Source organism: Catharus ustulatus, chromosome 26 (assembly GCF_009819885.2).
Source record: "Catharus ustulatus isolate bCatUst1 chromosome 26, bCatUst1.pri.v2, whole genome shotgun sequence".
NCBI classification, from domain to species: Eukaryota; Metazoa; Chordata; class Aves; order Passeriformes; family Turdidae; genus Catharus; species Catharus ustulatus.
In genome coordinates this window covers 1,114,776-1,134,622 of record NC_046246.1, presented here as the reverse complement: position 1 = coordinate 1,134,622, position 19,847 = coordinate 1,114,776, and the positions used below count along the sequence as shown (strand labels likewise).

Genomic DNA, 19,847 nt, shown 5'->3' with positions numbered 1-19,847 from the left:
ACCCTTTATTTGGGATAATTGTAGGTGAGTGTAGGCGACAAAAAAAGCACTTTATTTTGGGTAGTTTGAGGTGGGCGCAGGACACAGCGTGTCCCACCCCAAAAAGGGGCAGCTCTGTGCCCTGGGGTTTAGGGTTTAGCTCTGTGCCTGCTGTCCCCGTGCCTCCCCCATCCTGGGACTGGTGCACCCTCCAGAACCCGGGAATGGCACCACGAGCCCGAGATCTGCGATAGGAGCTGCTAAAAATAGGGGATTTCTCCACCAGCACGTGATTGTGCTTTTTGGGAAGTGGCAGGAGGGAGCTGGATGAGCCCTGGGTGCAGCAGGGACGTTTTGGGGATTTTGGGGTGCTGATGTTTGTAGGGAAGAGCAGAAGAGATTCCCACTCGTTCCAGAGGTGATTCCTGGTGAAGTTGGTGAAGAGGTGACATGGCCCTGCCAGGATTGGCTCCGTGCCTCCGTTTCCCCCTGGGTGACAAGAGACTGGCACCGAGGGTTAGAAATTCCTGGGAAAAGCAGGAATTTCTGTCCCGTTAGTCAGACAGGGATTGCTCACCCCCTGCAGTGGATCTCCCTTCCTCCCACCCGGGGAATTTCAGCATTTCGGCCTCTCCAGGTTTTATTACACCCTAAAAATCCTCCAAAGGCAGACCCCAGAGGTTTCCATGCCCATCCCACGGGGAATTTCAGCATTTTGGCCTCTCTAGGTTTTTACCCCCTAAACCCCATGAAAGGCAGAGCCCGGTGTTGGCTGTGCCCTCCCCCCGATGTGCGGAGCTGGGCAGGGCTCTGGGTAATCCCTGCCTGCCACATCCCTAATCCTCCCCTGTCCCTCTCTGAACTGGCCACGGGAGCCTGGCACGGCCCAGACCCCGCTGCTGGTGGCTGAGGAGCGGTGCCAGCCCCGCACCAACAGGAGGAAAATATCCTGAATTTCGAGGGGCCGGGTTGCTGGAGCATCCCCTGAGCGAGAGGAAGGGCTGTGTCCCGCGGGGTGACAGCCGAGTCCTTCCCCGGAGATCCAGGAGCTGCAGGGACATAGTCCCGGGGATGTCCCCAGGATGGTGGCACTGGGGCAGCTCCAGCTCCCTCCCAGCCCGTCCCAGGCTGTGTTTGCCAGCTGGAATTTGGGGAGCGGGCACTCAGGGAGGGCTGGGCTGTGGCACCGCAGTCCTTTCCCCATGCCAGGGGTTTGATCTCTGTCCCCGGGGAACAACAGGGGACAGGGCATGGCGACATTCCCGAGGCTGCCAGAGCTCCGGGAGCGTTGGGACACTGCTCCAGGGATGCCCAGGGGGGATTTTGGGGTGTCTGGGCAGGGACAGGGCTGGACTGGATGGTCCTTGGGGGTTCCTCCCAGCTCAGGACATTCTGTGATTCCGTGAATCCCTGTCTGAGCATCCCAAGTGCTGCTCAGCACAGATCAGCTTCCCTGCGTGTCCCACTGTTCCCACCAGGCTGAGAACGGCCCAGGTGAGCCAGGCCCAGCCCAGCAGCCCCTTCAGCCAGCGCCAGCCTCTCCCCTTTGCTCACAAACCACATCCCACAGCTGGGCTCCCACCATTTGTGGGAATATTTTAGGAGAAACCACCACCAGCCCTGCAAACAACCCAGGAGAAAGAGGCAGATTTTTAACATAAATTCTCGCTTTTTACTGATTCTCTGTTTCAATCGAGGCAGCAGCTGGGTGAGCTCACTGCTCCTCTGCTGAGCAGAAATCCGTGCTGCTGGAGGTTTTTCCGTGCGGAATTGTGGCAGCCGGAGGATTTGAGGAGGCTGCCAGGGGGAGGCCAGATCTTTTATTAGAGCAACTGATACGGTTGGGGAAAAAAAGCTCCAAAGCAGATCAGCTTTTGGGCTCACCAGTCCTTATTCAGGTCCTAAATAGAAACAGCTCAGTCAGATCCCCGGGTTTATTTTAATCAATTTTAGATCTGAAAACAAAAAAAAACCAAACAAAAAAAGAAAACCAACTGCTGAGCTGAACGCTTCCCCCCCGCCCCCCCCTTCTCTGGTGGTTTTTTCTCCTTTTTTTTGGATTTGTTTTTCTTGTGTGTGGTGCTTGGCAGAGCTGCTGGCTCAGTCACAGCCCTGACACCCCCAGACACCCCAAATTTGGGCTTTTGTCACCCCTCCAGGAGAGGCTGTGAGGTGGAGGCTAGGACAACTGGATCCTGTGAAAAACGAGGTTCACTCTCCTGGTAAAACTGAAAAGTTTAATAAAGGACGATAGGAGACAAAGATAATAAAGCAAGGTTTAACGACTGGGTGCTTGGCACTCAGCCAGGAGCACGCTTGCTGTTTTGAGACACCCTTTACACACCTTTTCTATTGCATTAGCCTGCTGCTTTTTCAGAAACAATTATACATATTTAAATATTTAAATATTTAAACTCTCCCCAAAGTAGTTTAGTGTTCCAAGAACTGTTTAGCACGGCTCCTTTCCGGGTTTGCCTTTTTAGACCGCGCTCGTTTCTTGGCTGTGGTTTTAGTCCGTTCTCATTGTCATCTCCAGCCTGGGCTTTGGTCCATGCCTGCTGCAGATGGCAGGTGCTGATAGTGCCAGGGGTGTGTGAGGGTCCCAGGGGTGTGTGAGAGCCCAGGGGTGTGTGAGAGCCCAGGGGTGTGTGAGAGCCCAGGGGTGTGTGAGAGCCCAGGGGTCTGTGAGAGCCCAGGGGTGTGTGAGAGCCCAGGGGTGTGTGAGAGCCCAGGGGTGTGTGAGGGTCCCAGGGGTGTGTGAGAGCCCAGGGGTGTGTGAGAGCCCCAGGGGTGTGTGAGAGCCCAGGGATCTGTGAGGGTCCCAGGGGTGTGTGAGAGCCCAGGGGTGTGTGAGAGCCCCAGGGGTGTTTATCAGGTGTTCATTGGATGTTATCCCAACCAAGCAGGCAGTTCAGTTCCCACAAATTTATCAGCTATTTGACTGACACAGGGAACAGGAACAGGAATGGGTGGAACAGGGACAGGAATGGACAGAACAGGGACAGGAATGGATGGAACAGGAACAGGAATGGATGAAACAGGGACAGGAATGGATGGGACTGGGACAGGAATGGATGGAACAGGAACAGGAATGGATGGAACAGGGACAGGAATGGATGGAACAGGAACAGGAATGGGTGGAGCTGGGGCAGGAATGGGTGGAGCTGGGGCAGGAATGGATGGAATAGGGACAGGAATGGATGGAACTCGGGCAGAATGTCTAATTATTATGTCTAATAAAAACTATATCTGTAAAGCATAGTTACTTTTAACATTATACATATAGCATCTATTTTAATATTTGTGAAAAGCCCATATTATAATATGTATTTATAACACTCTCCCAGACTATTCCAGGCTCTGGGAAAATGCTGCCCAGCTGTTTTTGGGCTCATTTTCCCCCCTGGGTGTCAGGGATGCTCCCAGTCCCACATGGGGTTGTCCCTGGGCCAGATCCTGCTCCAGGACCCTGGGGGTGCCCAGGCTCAGTTCTGTGGCTCTGAGGCATTCCCAGGACTCATCCATCCCTGGGGAAAGGAACATCAGCCCCCTGACAGCTGCCTCCCCTGGAGATTGCCTTTCCATGGGAAACGTTGGGAAATTGGGAATCCTGACCCTGCTGAGAGCCCTGCTGGGGGCACAGCGCTGCCCTGGGCTCTGGAAAAGTGAAAGGGACAGAAATCCCTCTGGGAAAACCCAGGGGTTTGACCAAGGAATGATGGAAATGTGGTGGGACAAGGCCTTGGGGCCCATCCTCTGTGTCCATCCCACCAATCCTGCTCGAGGAGCTGGAGCAGAGCAAAGGCTGCCTTTGTTCATTGGGAAATGCTGGAATTTGTCACTGCTGGACATTCCCTGCTCTACCTCAGTTTCCCTCTGCCTGGCCAGCAAGGGGGAGGATTTCCCTTCCACAGGAGGAGTTTTATCCCTTCCACCACCAATCCTTTGGGATGAGGGAGATGGAGGGACCCAGGAATGTGAGGGGCATTTCCCTTCTGAGCTGACCAAACACCAGCTCAGCTCCCAGCTCTGCCCTCCTGCTGCTTTACTCCATGGAACCACAGAATTCTGGGATTATTTGGGTTGGAAGGAACCGAAATCCCATCCAGTGCCACCCCAGGGACACCTGCCACTGTCCCAGGTGCTCCCAGCCCCAATGTCCAGCCTGGCCTTGGGCACTGCCAGGGATCCAGGGGCAGCCACAGCTGCTCTGGCAATTCCATGGCAGCCCCTGCCCACCCTGCCAGGGAACAATTCCTTGCCAAGATCCCATCCAGCCCTGCCCTGTGGCAGTGGGAGCCATTCCCTGTGTCCTGTCCCTCCCTGCCTTGTCCCCAGTCCCTCTGCAGCTCTCCTGGAGCCCCTTCAGGCCCTGCAAGGGGCTCTGAGCTCTGCCTGGAGCCTTCTCCTCTCCAGGGAGCACCCCCAGCTCTCCCAGAGGAGCTCCACAATTCTGGAATCATGGAATGGTTTAGGTTGGAAAGGGCCCTAAGTCCCCCTCAGAAGCTCCCCGTGTCCCCAGAGGGTCTGGCTGGGGGACACTCCTTGTTTTGGGGTCGCTGGGGTGGCAGGGGTGCTTGCAGCTTCAGGGGCTGAGTTTAGAGCCAGGTGCACCCATGGAAAGAGAGGGAAAATATCCCAAGGGCATTTCCCACCCGTGTTTGGGGACGGTTGGGGCCAGACCCCCCTGTCATGGGATTGAGATGAAGGATCTCAGAATGGCTTTGGTGGGAAAGGAATTTAGGGATCATCCCATTCCAACCCCGACACCTCCCACTGTCCCAATGTCCAGCCTGGCCTTGGGCACTGCCAGGGATCCAGGGGCAGCCACAGCTGCTCTGGCAATTCTGAACTCCTGCTCTGCCCAGGGCAGAATTCCCTGGAGAAGAAGGGAAGGAGCCCTCGGGGCCCTGGTGGCTCTCAGGAGCGGGGATGGATCTGATGGATCCCAGGGATGGATCCCCAGGATGGATCTGATGGATCTGATGGATGCCAGGGATGGATCCAGGGATGGATCAGATGGATCCCCAGGATGGGTCTGATGGAGCTGATGGATCCCTGGGGCAGATCCCTAGGATGGATCTGATGGATCCCTGTGGTGGATCCCCGGGGTGGATCTGATGGATCTGATAGATACCAGGGAATGGTTCCAGGGATGGATCTGATGGATCTGATGGATCCCTGTGGTGGATCTGATGGATCCCTGGGGTGAATCCCCGGTGTGGATCCCCAGGGATGGATCTGATGGATCCCTGGGTGGATCCCCAAAGCTCTGGGCTCACACCTGGAGGCGTTTCCTGTTTCTCCTCTCCCTGCCAGGTGTGAGAGCGCCTCCATCCCACTGGATCCATGGAATATCCTTGGGATTATCTTTGGGAAGGGGGGATGGGAGCAGCTCCTTCAGCTCCACTGCCCCGGGAGAGGTTCCAGACTGGTTTTGTGGGATTTTGGGGTTTTTTTGGAGTGGTTTTGTTTAGGGTTTTTTGTGGGGTTTTGGGAGTTTTTGGTGGGGTTTTTCTATGTGTTTTTTTTTTGTTGTTGTTCCATTTTGTGCGGCCTTTTTTGTTTGTTTTGAAGTGTTTTGTGGGTTTTTTTGTGTTTTTGTTTTGTGGTTTTATTTTGGTTTTGGTGGGTTTTTTTTAAATTTGTTTTTAGGTTTTTGTCCAATACAGGTTTTTTGTTAGTTTTTTTTTGTTTTAGTTTTTTTTTTTTGTTTGTTTGTTTCTATTTTTTAATTTGGGAGGTTTAGTTAGTTAGTTTATTTCTATTTGTTTTTGTTTGGGGGTTTTGTTTCTTTCTTTATTTGTTTGGGTTTGTTTTTGGCAGCTATTTCTTGGTTTTTTTGGGTTTTTTAACCCCTGTCAGCAGCAAACTCAGACAGCTCCATAAATATTTGATCAAATCCTTCCAGCACTGCCACCATTCCCCACTGACACCAACAGAAAACCAGGAAATGCTTCCAAACTCATCCCAAAATCCTCCAAATCCCCCATTCCCCACAGGAACAGCGGGGTCGTGGGCTGGGGTTGTCCTTCCCTCCCTTCTGGGATTGGGAATTTTTTATTGTCTGGGTAAGCTGAGCCCAGCAGGGCCGGGATCGGAAACCGGAGCTGGGCCAGGCTCAGCTCAGGGCTCGGGGCTGATTCCAGACTTTTCCTCTCAGCTGAAACCTGAGAACTTCCAGGCAGGATCCCTTGGGAACGACCCCGGGGCAGGGGCTGCGAGAAATAACACAGAAAAACCCCAAAAAACCATTACAAAAAACCCCAGAAATAACAAAAAATAGAAATAACACAAAACCCAGAAATTACAAAGAGCAGAAATAACACAAAAACCAGAAATTGCAAAGAGCAGAAATAACACAAAAAACAGAAATTGCAAAAACCAGAAATAATAAAAAACCCCAGAAATAACACAGAAACCAGAAATTACACAAAAACCAGAAATTACAAAAAGCAGAAATAATGCAAAAACCAGAAATAAGACAAAACCCAGAAATTACAAAAAACAGAAATTACACAAAAAAACCGAAATTACAAAAACCAGAAATAACACAAAACCCAGAAATAACACAAAAACCAGAAATAACACAAAACCCAGAAATAACACAAAAACCAGAAATAACACAAAAAGCAGAACAGACTCACTGTGGCAAAAACTGGTAGGAAGAGGGGAGGAAAGTGGAAAATGGGGAAGAAGTGGAGGAAAAGGGGGAAATGGTGGAAAACAGAGAAAAAGTGGTGGAAAAGGAGGAAAAAATGGTGGAAAAGGAGGAAAAAGTGGTAGAAAATGGGGGAAATGGTGGAAAGGAGGCAAAAAGTGCTCAAAAAGGGGGGAAAAGTGTTGGAAAAGGGAAAAAAGTGGAAAATGGGCAATTCTCACTTCCCCTGAATTAAATTTAAGGCAAAGAAAGGTAAAAGGATGGAAAAATATGGATGGAAATGTGGATGGTGTTTTGAGGGATTTTAGTGGGTTTTTTTGTTTTGTTTTGTGTTTTTTGTTTTTTTTTCTTTTGGGGGGGGTTTGGTTTTTTTTCATTTTTGGGGTTTTTTTGTTGATTTTGCTTTTTGAATTTTTTTGTGGTTTTCTTTGAGGTTTTTTTTGTGGGGAGTTTTTGGTTCATTTTGCAGGGCTTTTGGGTTTTTTTTTTTTTGTTGTTTTGGGTATTTTTGGTGGGGTTTTTTGGTTGTTTTGTGGGAGGTTTTTGTTTCGGTTTTTGTTTGTTTTTGAATTTTTGTTTGCTTTCTTTGCCTTTAAATTCCATTTTTATTCGCATTTACCCACAGTTTTTGTGCTGAAGGCGAGGTGGGGCCACTCAAGGAGGGTTGATTCCATTTCCAGCTGAACAACCCCAGCTCAGGGCAGAGAAATCCGAGTTTAGGGCTCTTTGTGCACTGAGCAGAAAGAGGAAATTCCATTTTCTCCCTTAATTTGAGCGCTGGGGGGAGTGGGAAACACCAACAGCTCCTGAACACCTTTGGAGGGTGGATTTTGCAGCTGGAAAATGTGGATTAAAGGAATTTTGTGCTGCTGGAACACGGAGAAAACGGGAATTCCAACGGGGAGGGAGCAGGGTTGGGTTTCGGAGGAGAACAAGGGCACCACTGTCCCAGGCATCGAACCAGCCCTGAGCTGAGCTCTCCTTCCCTTCCTCCTGCTGCAGGGGAAAGCTGAGCCTGGACAGAGGATTTGTCCAGGGAACTCCTGGGGCTTGGAGGGGAAAAAAAGGGGCCAAAAAGTGGGGGAAGTGGGAAAAATGGTGGGAAGGGGGCAAAAAGTGGTGGAAAAGCAGGGGGGAAATGGTGGGAAAAGGCAAGAAAGGGAAAAAAAGTGGTGGGAAATGGGAAAAAAATGGTGGGAAATGGGAAAAAATGATGAGAAGTGGGAAAAATGGTGAGAAATGGGGAAAATGGTGGGAAATGGGAAAAAAATGGTGGGAAATGGGAAAAAAATGGTGAGAAATGGGAAAAAATGGTGAGAAATGGGGAAAAAATGGTGGGAAATGGGAAAAAATATGAGAAATGGGAAAAAATGATGGGGAAATGGGAAAAAATATGAGAAATGGGAAAAAATGATGGGGAAATGGGAAAAAATGGTGGAAAATTGGGGAAATAGTGGAAGAGGGATAAAAATGGTGGAAATGTAAGGAAAATGGGCATAAAGTGGTGGGAAATGGGGAAAAACTGGTGGAAAAGGAGGGAGAAATGGTGGAACAGGGCAAAAAGTGAAAAATGGGAAAAATGCTGGAAAATTGGGGAAATGGTGGGAAAAGGGCAAAAAATGGTGGAAATGGGAGGAAAATGGTGATGAAAAGGGAGCAAAAAGTGCTGGAAAAGGAGGGGGGAAATGGAAATGGGAAAAGAGCAAAAAGTTGTGGGAAATGGGAAAAATGGTGGAAAATGGGGGGAAATGGTGGAAAGAGGCAAAAAGTGGTGGAAATGTGAGGAAAATGGTCATGGAAAATGGTCATGGAAAAATGGGCAAAAAGTGCTGGAAAAGGAGGGGGAAATGGGGGGAAAAGGTAAAAAAAGTGATGGGAAGTGGGAAAAATGTTGGGAAATGGGGAAAACGGTGGAAAAAGGGACAAAAAGTGGTGGGAAGTGGGAAAAATGTTGGGAAATGGGGAAAACGGTGGAAAAAGGGACAAAAAGTGGTGGGAAATGGGAAAAATGGTGGAAAGTTGGGAAAATGGTGGAAAGGGGCAAAAAATGATGGAAATGCGAGGAAATGGTGATGGAAAAGGGGCAAAAAATGGTGGAAATGGGAGGAAAATGGTGATGGAGAAGAGGCAAAAAGTGGTGAAAATGTGGTGGAAAAGTGTTGAAAAGTGGAAAAAAGTGATGGAAAATGAGAAAAAATGACGGAAAAGGGGAAGAAGCTCCTTCCCCATGCGAGGCTGGAGAGGGAGTGTTTACTGGCCCTCGGAGGCGCTGGCGGCTGCCCTGGCGTGACCCGCGCTGCGTAATCAGTCCAACCATCTGCTGGCAGATTTGGGGGCTCCCAGGAGCTGCAGCTGTCACCAAACCTGCACGGATTCTGCTGGGTTTGGGGGGCTGCAGTTGCAGGGATCCATCCTGAGGGATCAGTTGTGCCTCAGGGATGGAGGAAAGCCCTCAGGAGGACAAAATGTTGATTTTCACCTTCCTGTGCTGGGCAACGGGCACGGGGGGTGTATGGAAATATCCTGGAAGTGGGAATAATTCATTCAGATCCCCAGAAAAATCCTCTCAGGGATAATTTTGGGATTAATTAGGAGAGAGGAGGCTGGTCCCCAGCAAATACTTCTCCACAGCTTCTTCTTAGGTTCTTTTCTATGGGAATATTTTTTTTTTTTATTTTTCTGAGTGTGCAAAACTTCCTTCCAGTGGAGCTCCTCAGGGGTGGCTGAAAAGCTCTGGAATTTTGGGGGTTTTTATTTCTGGTTTTGAGGCTTTCAGGTGCAAATTTCTGGGGTTTTCTTCCTGCTCAGGAGGGTTGGGAATGAACCTTTTTTTCCTGTCTCTTTGCTGGGAAGAGCTGAGAGGTTTGGGAGCCTAGAATTGAGGAGATGAAAAAATGTAAAGTAAACATTAAAAATAAAGGGAGAATTGGAAAAAAAACCCCAAAAGCGTTTAAAAAAGGAAGCAGGTGCATATCCAACCCCTGGGGGAAAGGGCAAACAGGGAAATGTGGATGAGATGTGGATGTCCTTACGAAAAATTGTCCCCAGCATCCCTGGAATGGGGACAGGAATAATCCTGTTCCTGGATTATTTGCAGCTCTTTTGCAGGCAGGTAAACTGAGGCACGTGGTGACTTCTTTTATTCTCCCATGGCACATAAATTCCAAAAAAATCGATTTAAAGCCATCAAACCCTGTTTTTCTTGGCCAAACTCCTTCCCTGGGTAGGGGCACAGGAGAGGATTCCCTCGGCAGGGTGGGGTGAGCGCTCCTGGAGGAGCTGAAGGAAATCAGGGAATGTGGGAATCCCGAAACGCCAGCCTGGAGCCCTGGGATTTAACAGGCAGCGCCCACCCTGTGCCAGGCGCTCCGGGAAGGGCAGGAATAGATGGAAATGCATTAAAAAATTCCCATTTGGGAGCTCATGGGGAAGAGGAGTCTCGGGAGCTGAGGGAGCTCTGGAATGAGCCCCAGGAGGTGAGAAAAGCCCGGGACGGTTTTGCAGTTAAGCTGCAATAGGATTACTGAGCAGAGCAAATTAAAACAATTCCGTAATGAGGAGGGGGGGAATTCCAGCTGGGATGGAGGCTCGGAGAGCTGGGAAGGAAGGAATGGATGGAACTGGGACAGGAATGGATGGATGGAGCTGGGATAGCAATGGATGGAACAGGGACAGGAATGGATGGAACTGGGACAGGAATGGATGGAGCTGGGATAGGAATGGATGGAACAGGGGCAGGAATGGATGGAACTGGGACAGGAATGGATGGAACTGGGACAGGAATGGATGGAGCTGGGATAGGAATGGATGGAACAGGGGCAGGAATGGATGGAACTGGGACAGGAATGGATGGAGCTGGGATAGGAATGGATGGAACAGGGGCAGGAATGGATGGAACTGGGACAGGAATGGATGGAACAGGGACAGGAATGGATGGAGCTGGGGCAGGAATGGATGGAGCTGGGATAGGAATGGATGGAACAGGGACAGGAGTGGATGGAACAGGGACAGGAATGGATGGAGCTGGGACAGGAATGGATGGAGCTGGGACAGGAATGGACAGAACAGGGACAGGAATGGGTGGAACAGGGACGGGAATGGATGGAGCTGGGGCAGGAATGGATGGAGCTGGGATAGGAATGGATGGAACAGGGACAGGAGTGGATGGAGCTGGGATAGGAATGGATGGAACATGAACAGGAATGGATGGAACAGGGAGAGGAATGGATGGAACAGGGAGAGGAATGGATGGAACAGGGACAGGAATGGATGGAGCTGGGACAGGAATGGATGGAGCTGGGACAGGAATGGATGGAGCTGGGGCAGGAATGGTTGGAGCTGGGAACAGGAATGGATGGAACTGGGTCAGGAATGGATGGAACAGGGACGGGAATGGATGGAACAGGGATAGAAATGGTTGGAGCTGGGGCAGGAATGGAGGGAACAGGGGCAGGAGGCACCAGGAGTGCCCATGGATGGATCTGGGGACTGTGGGCAGCCTGAAGGCAGGGCTGGATTTTCTGGGATCAGCTGCATCGTCATGGCAATGAGCAATCCCATGGGAATTACAAACCAGAAGCTGGGAATCCTCAGGGTGGGGAAGGACAGGCCTGGCCAGATAGAGCAGGGACAGAGCTGGGCCCCATCCCAAACTCTGCCCATCCCAGCCTGGGATCCAGCTGGATTTGCCCCATCCCTGTCTCCATTGTCCCCATGGATTAGCAGGATGCTCTGGGAGGGTGGAGGATGCCAGAGGTTTGGGGTGTCCTGGCCAGGCAGAGGCTGGAGCTGGAGGGGGGCAGAGCTGGGGGTGCCCAAGCTCTGCCCAGCCCTGCCCAAGATCCAGCTGGAATTGCCCATTCCAAGCTCCCATGGATTATGGGATGCTCTCAGGAAGGAGGATACCGGAGGTTTGGGGTATGCTGGTGAAGTAGAGCAGGGGCAGAGCTGGGGGTGCAGGTGCCCTGTCCCAAACTCTGCCCAGCCCTTGCTGAGATCCAGCTGGATTTGTCCCATCCTATCCACTGCCACCATGGACCAGCAGGATGCTCTCCCTGTGGGGTCACCCCAAATTTGGGGTGTTTGGGGGATCTGCAGAGCTCCCTCTACCTTGGTTGTTCCTCTTCCAGTCCCCTCAGGATTGGGGGATCCCCCTGCTCCCTCCCCCCATCCACCACCAGCCTCATTCCAGCCAGGGCTGCCCCAAACCCATGGCCCTGAGATGAGGGGACAATTTTGGAGCCAAACACATCCCTGGGCTGCTCAGGGCTTGGGGGATCCCTGGAAACCACCTCAGTTCCCTGATCCCACCCCAGCCAGACTCCCTGGCACTGGGTGTGCTCCTCATCCCATGCTTTGCTGGCAGCAGGAGGGGAGGATTTTGTTTGTGGGTTTGGGTTTTTTTCTCCTGCCTTTTCCTGGAGGTGAAGAGTGGAGCATGCAGGAGTCAAGGGGTTGGATGTGATTTACATCGGGAAATTCCTGATTTTTCCTGCCAGCCCCGGCTCTGGGATATTTATTGTGATGTGTGGTGGGATCTGGCACTGATCCAGGGAAGAATTGGGATAAAAAATGTCAGTGGAGATGGGCAATCCCAGGGAGGGGGAGGAAGAGGTGGAGTTTGAAGAGCCGAGTGTGATCCAGAGTACCTGGACCTGGAGTTTCGTGTGTTCCCTGAGGGATGGTGAAACTCAGGAGCACCCATGTCCATTTTTGGGATGTGCCTGGCTCCTCTCATTGGCAGTGGAGAATCCTTACAAATCCAGATTAATTGCAGCTCCTCCATCAACGTTAATCATTATTTTCCTTGCAGAAAATGAGCGGCCAATTAAATCCAAAAGCGCTGGGCTTTGGGCAGCTCTTAATTGGGAGCCTAATTAATCTGAGCAACAATGAAGGGACACAAAATAAGGGGGTGGTGCTGGCTGAGCTCATGTCACATTTTGGGAGGGAGATCTTCCCTGGGATGAGCATCCACACCCCTTTCCCAACACCCCAGATCCCAAATCCCAGCCCATCCTCCTGGGCTCTGCCTTGGGAATCTCCATCCCGAGCAGCTCTGGTGGTCCTGGATCCCATGGTGGTCCTTTCCCAGGTTCCTGCCTGGAGCAGCTTTCCAGCAGATTTATTTTTAACTCCCAGCCTTGGATCGGGGAGTGGAAATTCAGCGATGTTTTGGAGTGGGAAAAGAATTGTGGAGTCTTTTAAACTTCAGAAAGGATGTTTTCATTCCAGCTTTTTGTGTGAGCTCGTATTATTCCAGCTGTTTATAGTATTCCTAAATCACTTGCTGGGATGAGTTATTGAGGTTTTCGGTGTAAAACACCAGAAAAGGACTTTTGAGGGGTGATTAATTGAAAATATCCCATGGAAAATATTCAAAGAATCAACATTTCCCTGTGATACATTCTCAGTGTAGAAGTGTTTTCCTACAAAAAGAATCTTTCGGCTCCTGATGGATTCCTGGCCCTGGCTGTGTCATTCCAAGCTTTCCAACGTGCCCAGATCCAGCATTTCCCTGGGAGGAACAGCCTGGGATGCTGCTGATCCATTGGCTCCATCCTGGGAGGGCCACTCTCCTTCCACCTCATCCTGTCCTGGTGTCCCCATGGTGCTTGGACCTGCTGGAATGGGACTGGGGCTTCCCAGAGCTTCTCTGGATTTGGGGTTCCCAGAGTTTCTCTGGATTTGGGATTCCCAGAGCTTCTCTGAATTTGGGGTTCTCAGAACTTCTCTGGATTTGGGCTTCCCAGAGCTGGAATCCAAACAAGTTGTGGTGATTTTGCCTTTTTGGTTTTGCTGTTCGTTTTGGAAGTGGGATGGGCAGGAATGGGATGCAGAGATGAGAACCTGGACATGGCACCGAGGGATGGGATTTGTGGGGTGGGACTGTGGGATGGGATTTGTGGGATGGGAAATGGATCCTTGTGTCACCTGCATGGGCCTGTCCCGCTCTCCAGGTGCTTTCACCCTTATTCCATCTCCCTTTCCCTCTTTCTCCATTGGGATGTGGACCCAGCTGCTTCCCTGTGTCCCTGCTGGTGTTTCTCTTTCCCTGCCTTGGCCCCAGCCCACATCCCAGATAATCCAGAGGCTGCTGGATGGACACAGATGTTCCTATCATGGAATAAAATCTTCTCCATCCCCAGCACTCCCTTCCAGGTCTTCTGTCCGCTGGAACCTCCTCATCTCCAAGCACTTGTGGTCTCAGGGGCTGTGGGATGAGTGGGCCCCAGGCTGGAGCTGGACTGGGCTCCTTGGAATTCCAGTTTTTCCTGGCATTCATCACTCTGAATGCTGCCAGTGAGCCTGGCTAGGAAAGGACTTGGCCACCTGGATTTGTCCCCTCAGCCAGAGCTCCAGGCACAACCCAAATGTGGCTCCCAGCTCTTCAGGAACCACCACATTCCAAAGGCAGATCCTGGTTTCCTTTCTGATTCCCTCAAGGAAATAATCCTGAGGTCCTGCCCGCAGCCAGGAGGGTTGGGAACACCCACGGGCTGGGGTGTCCCTGTCCCCTCCCACCTGGAGCAGATCCCTCCCAGTCAGGGTTGCTGGAGTTGGGGGAGATGCTCCCACCTTCCTCAAAATCCATGGATGGATTAAATCGGGATTCTAGCCCTGCTCCAGGAACTGGAGCTGCCTCCTCTCCCCATCCCCACCTTATCCCAGCCCATGACCCCGTTTCACTGCCCCCACCGCGGGAAGGAGCCTCCATCCCCGGCTCTGAGCTGGAGGACACCACCCATGGCTCCAGCGGGATGCGTCGCCATGGAGGAGGCGTTGCCATGGCGACCGTTGCCGTGGCGATGGCGACCGGCGCAGCAGGGCCTGAGAGCATCCCAGGGAGGTTCCCCAGCCTCTGCCGGTGCTGGAGGATGGATTGATTTGATTTCCCAGGTTTCCTCCTCCCCAAAGTGACACACTCAGCATTGAGAGCTCTCACCACGGCAGCGCGTTTTGGGTTCTGTTTTGGGCCAGATTGAGGGAGTGGAAATGCCCTAAATAATAAAACAACCTGCCTGGGGAATTTAGGAAGCTCCAGCTCAGGCGGTCCCTGTCCCCCAGGATCTGTTCAGAGATGAAGAAGGGTCTGTAGGAACATCCTTGTGCCACACACGAAGGTGACAGGAGGGTCCCTTCTGTGCCTTGGTTTCCACATCTTGTAAAACCCAACTCCTCTGTCTCTGCCAAAGCCCTTCCATGGAGTGGAAATGCCCTAAATAATAAAATATCCTCCCTTCTGGGAAAGGAGGGATGTACAGGGAATGTAGGGAACCCCAAGCCAGGTGTTCCCTGTCCCCCAGGATGTGTCAGAGATGCAGAGGGTTCTGCAGGACCATCTTTGTACCATGAAGGTGACAGGAGGGTCCCTTCTGTGCCCTGCATCTTTAAAGTCCCCAGATCCCCTGGAGATCTCCTGGGGGGGCTGGGTGAGACCCTTTACCCCAGATTTACATTTTTCACCTGTAGAATGGTGCCACCCACACTGACAAGGGGGGAGAAGAGGGAGGAGGTGACACTGTCCGTGCTGGGTGGGTGACACAGCCGATGGAGAGGGACTGAATCCCTCCCTGATCCCCCTGCCAGGCCAAGGGGTCCCAGCCCTCCCTGGCTTTGCAGGGCTCTCAGTGTGGGATTTGGGTGGGATTTGTGCTGCTGGGGCCCCTTGGCTGCTGTTTCCTGCCAGCCCAGCCAAGCTGGAGGCATGGAAGGAGGCAGGGAGTGTCCGGGTGGGAATCATCACCCGCCAATCTCCCTTTTCAGGTCGTAAAGGACCCTTTGGGATGGGGTGGGCGATGTGTTTGTTATCCGAGCTCGATGTAGGGGCCATGTCACTGCTGAGCTCCAAACCCTTTGTGTCTGGCGCTTACTGGGGGTCATCTAGAGCGCAGTGAGCGAGCATTCAGTGAAACGTGACTTTCCAGCCCTGCCCTGGAGTCTGCTCTTCATCAGGGCTTGTTTTTATAGCAGCAGAGCTGTGACCTTTGGGGACCCTGGGGGAGTGGGAACGGGGTTGTTGTTTGGGGTCTGGGTGATGCCAGAGCTGGATCCTGACCTGGGCTGCTCCCGGTGATGGCTCGTGGGACACAGGGGTGTGACAGGAGCAGTTCCGGGCTGCAGGACAGTCCTGGGCACAGCCAGCACCTCCCTGGGCACACTGAAACCTTTCCCTCCTTAGCAGAGGTGATGCAGTCCCCAGCCCAGCCTCATCCCGCTGCCTCCCGCCCGGATCCCGGGTTTAATTTCCCTAATGAAGCAGCGCTGAGCTGGGTAAGGAACCCCTGCCAAGAGCCATCAGCCGGCCAGTTGGAATTGCAGGGATGGGAGCTGCTGGCCCTCGGCTGGAACTGGCTAATAAATGGCATCCTGGTGCCACCAGGGCAGGGGGTGACAGGGGTGACAGGGGAATGGAGCCAGGACCAGCAGCACGCTGGGATTTCCTCCCTGCCCCGAGGAATTCTCTGCCTGGCCTTGCTTTGGATTGAGCACCTGGAGAGGCCGCTCAGAGCACCTGGAATGCTGCGAGCCTGTCCCTGTCCCTGTCCCAGCCACGGGAGGGGACTGATCCAGATGGGGATGTGGCTGGTGTGCCACCCCCAGCCCTCAGCAGGCACGGAGTCCATGCCCTGGGAAAGCTTTTGTTGCTGGAGCAGCAGCCTCATTGCTCCTGCAGTGGGGTGGGGACAGTCCCTGCCACCATCCTGGGACTGGGGGCTGCAGGGACGGCTCCAGCACATCCAAGGGTCCCTCTGGCCATGGTCTGACCACACAGAGCTGCTGGGGCAGGGATACAGTCTGGATGAAGTTTTCTTTTGGGACAAATCCAGGCAGCTGTGGCTTGGCTTGGGGTCTGTGATGGATTAGGAATGGGGTCTGTGATAGATTGGGAATGGGGGCTGGGATGGATTGGGAATGGGGTCTGTGATGGATGGGGAGACAGCCCCAGGTCGGGAGGTGGGAGCTGCTGTCCTGAATGATTTGTGGTTTCCCAGGCTGGCAAATTCTGCCTTCCCTCCCCTCCATCCCAGCCAGGCCAGGGGGAGCAGCCCCTCATTCCCAGGGGGAGCAGCCCCTCACTCCTGGGGGAGCAGCCCCTCATTCCCAGGGAGCAGCCCCTCACTCCTGGGGGAGCAGCCCCTCATTCCCAGGGCAGCAGCCCCTCATTCCCAGGGAGCAGCCCCTCATTCCCAGGGGGAGCAGTCCCTCATTCCTGGGGGAGCAGCCCCTCATTCCCAGGAAGCAGCCCCTCATTCCCAGGGGGAGCAGTCCCTCATTCCTAGGGGGAGCAGCCCCTCATTCCCAGGGAGCAGCCCCTCATTCCCAGGAAGCAGCCCCTCATTCCCAGGGAGCAGCCCCTCATTCCTGGAGGGAGCAGCCCCTCATTCCTAGGGGAGCAGCCCCTCATTCCTGGAGGGAGCAGCCCCTCATTCCCAGGGGAGCAGTCTCTCATTCCCAGGGGAGCAGCCCCTCATTCCTGGAGGGAGCAGTCTCTCATTCCCAGGGGAGCAGCCCCTCATTCCTCAGGCACGACCAGGGGCACACAGAACATTAATGATCCAAGCAGCACTAAATCCACATAAACCCCGACTGCTCCCAAGATTTATGGCACAAGCCTGACCTCAAACCATTAGGGCTGCAGCTGGGAGGGGGTTACGTCAGTGCCTTGGGAATGGAGTGATGAGGGGGCTTCTTTGGGAACAGCCATGTCCTAAATTCCCCCCTGTGCACCAGGAACACCTGGAGAGTGTTCCCAAGTCTTTGTGGAGCCTGGCTGGGGCTGTGCTGCAGGTGGGGCCCCCCCAGGTCTGGTCCTGCCTGTGGGGTTCTTGTGGGATTTGTGTTGGTCCTGGCTCTGGGGTTGTTCAGGTTTAGGGTTAGGTGGATGGATGATGGATGGATGATGGATGGATGGATGGATGATGGATGGATGGATGATGGATGGATGGATGATGGATGGATGGATGGATGATGGATGGATGGATGATGGATGGATGGATGATGGATGGATGGATGATGGATGGATGGATGGATGGATGGATGATGGATGGATGGATGATGGATGGATGATGGATGGATGGATGGATGATGGATGGATGGATGGATGGATGATGGATGGATGATGGATGGATGGATGGATGGATGGATGATGGATGGATGATGGATGGATGGATGGATGGATGGATGATGGATGGATGATGGATGGATGGATGGATGGATGATGGATGGATGATGGATGGATGATGGATGGATGGATGGATGGATGGATGGATGGATGGATGATGGATGGATGATGGAAGGAAGGTAGGAAGGAAGGAAGGAAGGAAGGAAGGAAGGAAGGAAGGAAGGAAGGAAGGAAGGAAGGAAGGAAGGAAGGAAGGATAGGTGGATGCATGGATGCACAGATGGATGTTGGATGGATGGGAGCTGCTGTGCCAAACTGGCGCTTCCATTCCCATTTCCTGCTCCAAGTCTGGAGCCAGGAATCTGGAATGGCCTCATCTGGTTCCAATTTCAGGAGGAACAAAGGGAGCGAGTCCATGTGGCTCCCATCAGGGAGAGGCTGTGCAGGTCACACAGGGAGAATCCCACCCTCGGGAATGTGGATGGGCTGTGGAGTGCTGGGCTCTCCTCATTTCTTGGGAAGCCTTCATGCTTTTTGTGTAAAAACATCAAAAGGACAGTAATTCCCAATGTTTCTTCCTGCATCCCCTCAACCCTGGGCATTTTGCCTTGCCTTCCCATCAGTTTTGGTGACCTGTCTCATATCTTTGGGCTGTGCAACTCCCAAATCCCTCTGGATTTATTCTGCTGGATCACAAATTCCAGTGAGCTGCTGGTGAGTGCGTGCTGGGAATCCAGGATGGTGCGTCAGCTGAGGGGCAAAGGCTGAATATTCCCAGAGATTTGGGAAGCACTTGGGGTGTTGGATACATCCAGTGGCTGCTGGGAAGAGCTGGAGCAGATCCAGCCAGACGCAGCTCAGACACTTAAAAGCTCAACTCCCCATGCCTTTCCTGGGCTGATGGATTCTCTCCCCTGATGGGAGAAGGGATGTGAGGACAAAACGTGAGTCAGGTCCCAAATTTCTCTGCCTGACTGTTCAAAACTCCTTCCTGCTCCAAGCTGCAGTCAAAACAAAGAAACCCCGAGCTGTTTTCGGGAGGTAAAATGCTCTGAGAGACGACAGGGACCCTTCAAGGCCTTGATTTGAAACTGAAGCTGGAACCTGGCTCGTTACATCTTGAAACATCTGATGCGATCTCACAGATCAAAGCTGCCTTGTTTGCCTTGTAATGAGGTGTCAAAGCATTTCCTTGCAACGCCAACAGGAGACACTTTGATCTGCAAAACAAGATGTTTAAGAGCGCTGCTAGCGAGGGCTCCCCGCGTTTTCGCAGCTCGGGGAAGAAGGGGAATATTTGAAGTCTGGTGTTGTTTCCTCTCGAGGCTTCCCAAGCGGTGGCAGCTGATGAGGTGTTGCTGTCACACCGGAGCCAGGACTCACAGGGAAATCATCGAGGCTGAACAGCAGCCAGCTGGAGAAGCAAAGCCAGCATTTTTCTTACAGCTTCCTAAAGGATTTGTTGGGTTTTCCCAAAAAAAGGGCTTTTTGTCTGTGGGAAGTGTTGGAGTCGATGTGAGCTCACTCTGAGTTGTTTTGGGGAAAACACTGCGATTCTGGGTGGTTCAGCTGCTGCTGCTGTTTGTGCTGCTGCTGCCTTGCTGGCTTTTCCCGTGGCTGGGCTATCACCTGTGTGGGGCTGGAGCCTCTCACCTGTCCCTCCCCTATCTGGTCACAGGCTCAGCGCTGGCGCAATGAGAACTACGAGAGGCCCGTGGACCTGGAGGGCTCCGGGGACGATGATCCCTTCGGAGAAGATGAGCTGGACGATGTCTACTCTGGCTCTGGCTCGGGCTGTGAGTAACTGGGAAGGGTCTCTGCATGGTTGGGGGATTCCTGGGGTTCTTGGGAAGTTTCCTTGGCTGCCTGTGGGGTTGGGGGGCTCTGAAGAAGGGTCCCTAACCATCTGTGGTGTTGGAGGGCTGGAGAGGGGATGTGAGGGCTGGAATTGCCCTTTGTCCATCACTGGAGCTGTTCTCTGAGACAAAAGAAATGAGACCTGTCCCAAAAGTTGGGCTCCAGTGTCTCCATGTCCCAGTTCAGCCTCTGGCCCTACTGGGCAGGACTGGTCCTTCCACTGAC

The 19,847-nt window shown here is 52.7% G+C and overlaps 1 protein-coding gene across 2 annotated transcripts in view; it reads left to right on the top strand.

Annotated features, from left to right (window-relative positions):
* SDC3 (syndecan 3) overlaps positions 1 to 19,847 on the top strand; it is a 43,589-nt gene that overhangs the window by 18,785 nt on the left and 4,957 nt on the right. For both annotated transcript variants that reach the window (XR_004420184.2, XM_033080961.2), the window contains exon 2: positions 19,444 to 19,561. Coding sequence is in view for 1 of the 2 variants with exons in the window: in XM_033080961.2 (XP_032936852.1) it covers positions 19,444 to 19,561 (118 nt within the window). In the remaining variant the exon portion in view is untranslated. The remainder of the gene's footprint in view (positions 1 to 19,443; positions 19,562 to 19,847) is intronic.